At 39.0% G+C, this 3,831-nt stretch overlaps 1 protein-coding gene across 2 annotated transcripts; it reads right to left on the bottom strand.

Moving 5' to 3' along the window:
• Window positions 1-190: 190 nt before the first annotated feature.
• Window positions 191-3,318, bottom strand: LOC105458399 (methylcrotonoyl-CoA carboxylase beta chain, mitochondrial). 2 transcript variants are annotated; one of them, XM_011703677.1, is made up of 10 exons: window positions 3,164-3,318; window positions 2,824-2,926; window positions 2,240-2,493; window positions 1,890-2,161; window positions 1,660-1,807; window positions 1,182-1,597; window positions 954-1,088; window positions 738-874; window positions 579-664; window positions 191-511 (listed from the first exon to the last, which is right to left on the bottom strand). In XM_011703677.1, exons 1-10 carry the CDS (start codon window positions 3,172-3,174, stop codon window positions 394-396), a joined length of 1,680 nt encoding a protein of 559 aa, XP_011701979.1. In that variant the 5' UTR covers window positions 3,175-3,318; the 3' UTR covers window positions 191-393. The 2 variants fall into 2 exon arrangements, with proteins under 2 accessions (XP_011701979.1, XP_011701978.1); XM_011703676.1 differs by lacking the exon at window positions 3,164-3,318 and having other exon boundaries at window positions 2,824-3,155.
• Between the last annotated feature and the right edge of the window lie 513 nt (window positions 3,319-3,831).

Raw genomic sequence — 3,831 nt, 5'->3', positions numbered from 1 at the left:
TTTTCTTAGTCATAATTATTCCCTAATACCCATTAAAAATGAATTACAGTAATGATTTTAATTTGATTTTAATTGAGCCAAAATATAAGATGCACCATTCTGTGTTACTAAAAATGTAGTAAATTTTAAGTAGGAAGATGCATTCTGGAGGAATTATAAAGTTACATACAAGCATAATGAATCAACAGCGTAAAATATAACATATATTTGGAATGTGTAACAACGGTAGAAAAATATTTTTTACAAAATAGAGTTTCTATATAGTTTACCATGTATACATGTATAAAATATAAAATCGCAAAAATAAAAAATTGCAAATATATAAAAAGATGTATAAAGTTTAACAGTAATATTGGACTTTCAGGATATACTTTCACGCGTTCTGTACTTGTGCTACATTCGGAAAATCCCGAATTTAGAATCAAGTATAGGCGCGTTCAGACTTGCTGACAAACTCAGACCGAGTACGACTCGCGTGTCCACCGGATCGATCACACCGTCATCCCACAATCTAGAAAATACCAGAATATTTGTCAAATAAAATTAATATCTTTTTGTACCCAACGACGATAATTTACCTAGCACTGGAGTAATATGGATTGCCTTCTTTCTCGAACTGTTTTATGATAGGATTCTTGAGATTATCTTCCTCTTCTTGAGTCCACTGCAAAATACATATTTATATCAAATATACATTCATATCTCCGTGTTAAAGAAACACAAAAGTAAAATCACACCTGTTTGCCTTCTCTTGCACGTTGATCCTTGGTGATTTGCGCTAACACGCTCGCTGCTTGTTCTCCTCCCATTACAGATATCCTAGCGTTTGGCCAGGAGTAAAGAAAACGTGGAGAATAAGATCGACCGCACATTCCTATTCAAAAAAATATTCGTATTATCATACACTTTTTTCTCTCTTCAAAAAGAAAATATTAGTTAAGAAAAAAAAATACCGTAGTTTCCAGCACCATAAGAACCTCCAATTATTACTGTGATCTTTGGCACCTGTGCGCATGCTACCGCCGTTACCATTTTAGCGCCATTTTTGGCGATACCTCCCAATTCTGCGTCTCTACCCACCATAAATCCTATATTGATAAAATTGTGTTATATTATATTCTGCTTAATGTAAATTTTAAACCGAAATATAACACACGTGAATGATGTTCATGTAAATGTACCTGTAATATTTTGCAGAAAAATAAGAGGGATTTTTCTCTGAGCGCAAAGCTGCACAAAATGAGCTCCCTTTAAAGCACTTTCCGAAAACAATACACCGTTGTTCGCGACTATGCCGACAGGATAGCCGTAAATTTTAGCGAATCCCGTGACTAAGGTTTCGCCGTATTGCGCTTTAAATTCGTGAAACTTCGACCCGTCCACGATCCTCGCGATAACTTCTTTCACGTCGTACGGACGTTTCAGATTCGTTCCGACGATGCCATAAATGTCATCGATGGCGTGTACGGGCAATTCGATGTTTTTACTGATTTTCACATCCATAGGCGGTTGCAGATTTAAATATTTTACAATTCGACGCGCAAGATGCAAGGCATGCGTGTCGTCTATCGCGTAATAATCGGTCACGCCAGATTGCCTAAATTTTGAATATAATTAGCACTTACCAATGGTCCAGCGTACAGCGTTTAAAACAATTACCGACAATGAAGCGCAGCTCCGCCCAGATCCTCCGCCGAGACCTCTTCACCGGTTGATGCTTTTACCAGTGGTGGGCCAGCCAGAAATATTGTACCTTGATTACCAACAATTATATTTTCATCCGCCATGGCAGGAACGTATGCACCACCTGTAACATGATTACAAGAATGATAAATCCTATGTAAAGTAAAAAAAATTAATAAATATCGATAATAGAATAATAACGATACCTGCTGTGCAACTTCCCATAACCACCGCGATTTGGGCTATCCCTTTGGCACTCATGTTTGCTTGATTATAGAAACTTCTGCCAAAATGCATTTTATCCGGAAATACATCGTCCTGCCTGGGCAAATTTGCGCCTCCGCTGTCAACTAAATATACGCAAGGCAGTCTATTTTCCTCCGCAATTTCCTGAGCTCGTAATTGCTTCTTGACTGTGATAGGATAATATGTACCAGCCTTCACAGTAGTATCATTCACAACTATTATACATTCAGTGCTGAAAGGTATTTGATTGATACACTAACGTCAAAATATTTAATGTTCGAAATATTAATTTTGTTAGCTATTGACATACCCTTCTATTCTTCCAATGCCGGTAATGATTCCACCTGCTGGCACCTCCTCCTTACCATACATCTGATAGCCCGCCAATTGCGAGAACTCCAAGAAAGGTGAATTCTTATCTAAAAGAGTATTAATCCGCTCCCGTGGTAAGAGCTTTCCTTTGCTTGTATGTCTGTCTTTGGCTTTCTGTCCACCACCCTCGACTATCTTCTCCACAGTCTCCTTCAATTGATCAACAAGACTTTTCATTTGCGCGTAATTCTCCTGCAATATTAAAAATAATCACATTTATAATATAACTGCAGACATGTACTTTATTAAAGAAAATATAACTGAAATAAGCTAATTTTATTCATATTCATATTTTACAAAATTTGTGTAACAGCAGGAAACACATGTTTAATATTATTCATAATATTAATCGAGCTCGAAATATTGAGCTTGAAATATTAAGCTTGAAATTGTAAGCTGTATTGAAATTATAAATTATAGTAATTATTACATAATATTATATCCTGAGAGAAGTGGCACAAAAGTATAGCTATGAAAAAAAATGAAAGACTAAAGTGAATAAACACAACTTTAATTCCTAACCTGATAAACCGGTGAGCTGGTGTCCTGCGTGTTGCCTATGACGGACGCTTCCTCGTGATAAAATCTGATGAAAGGCCGAAGATGCCTCAACAAGTAACGACTTCTGTACAACATCATTTATAAATATCTTTTACCGCCACGCGAGAAAAATGACGGTCAACAACAATTGATACGTGCAAGTAAAAGGAGTAAAAGTTATCCAACTTGAAAATCACTGACGACTGACCCACATGCTTAGGACACTCACGTGATAATTGGTACCGAGCGTCTTATCGCGGCGCCTTGGAGCCACACGCACAAACACACGCGCGTGTACGATGCTACGATTAGATATACGTACATGTGTCGCATTATTCGGCATTATTTGGCATACATTAGGCATATATTAGGCAGGTATCAGGCATGTATCAGGCATATATTAGCATATTATTGGCATTATTCGCTACATAATCGACGATAACGTCTAGGCTTATTTCTAGCCTAGAAATTCTAGGTTAGGTTAAATGCGCCTGGTCGACGATTTCCGTAGGCTTCGAGATTCGAGAATCTCGAACGTGCGCCTATCGATAGCTCGTGAATCGCGGTCGGTACAGAACGCTCGCATCGCGGCGAGTGCCGGAGTCGGGTCCGCGTCGTTCCGTATTTTTTTCGCGATCGTTGTTATTCGGAGATAATCCCGCGCGCCGAAATTACTCGCGAAGCGTCGGGCATTCGTAGTGTATTGAATGTCGCGTACGATCGTTAGGTAACGCGACTCGATACTCGGAGATATTCCGAAGATTCGGAAATACATCCCTGCAGCGGGAGCATCCTTCCATTTTTAGCTAGCGCGAATCCGAAATGCGGCGAAAGTAGTGCGCTGGCACGCACGGTCATCGCCAGGTACGGATATACATTCATTTCTATGTTTATTGCTCGAGTTTCGGTATTTCGAAAATCGTACAATATTGCCATGCACATTGGACAGATTCCAAACGGCGATTAATGGCAAAACGCGCCCGATTTCGG

The sequence above is a fragment of the Wasmannia auropunctata genome, unplaced genomic scaffold (genome assembly GCF_000956235.1).
Source record: "Wasmannia auropunctata unplaced genomic scaffold, wasmannia.A_1.0 LD334538.1, whole genome shotgun sequence".
NCBI classification, from domain to species: domain Eukaryota; kingdom Metazoa; phylum Arthropoda; class Insecta; order Hymenoptera; family Formicidae; genus Wasmannia; species Wasmannia auropunctata.
This window is presented reverse-complemented; position numbering and strand designations above follow the sequence as displayed.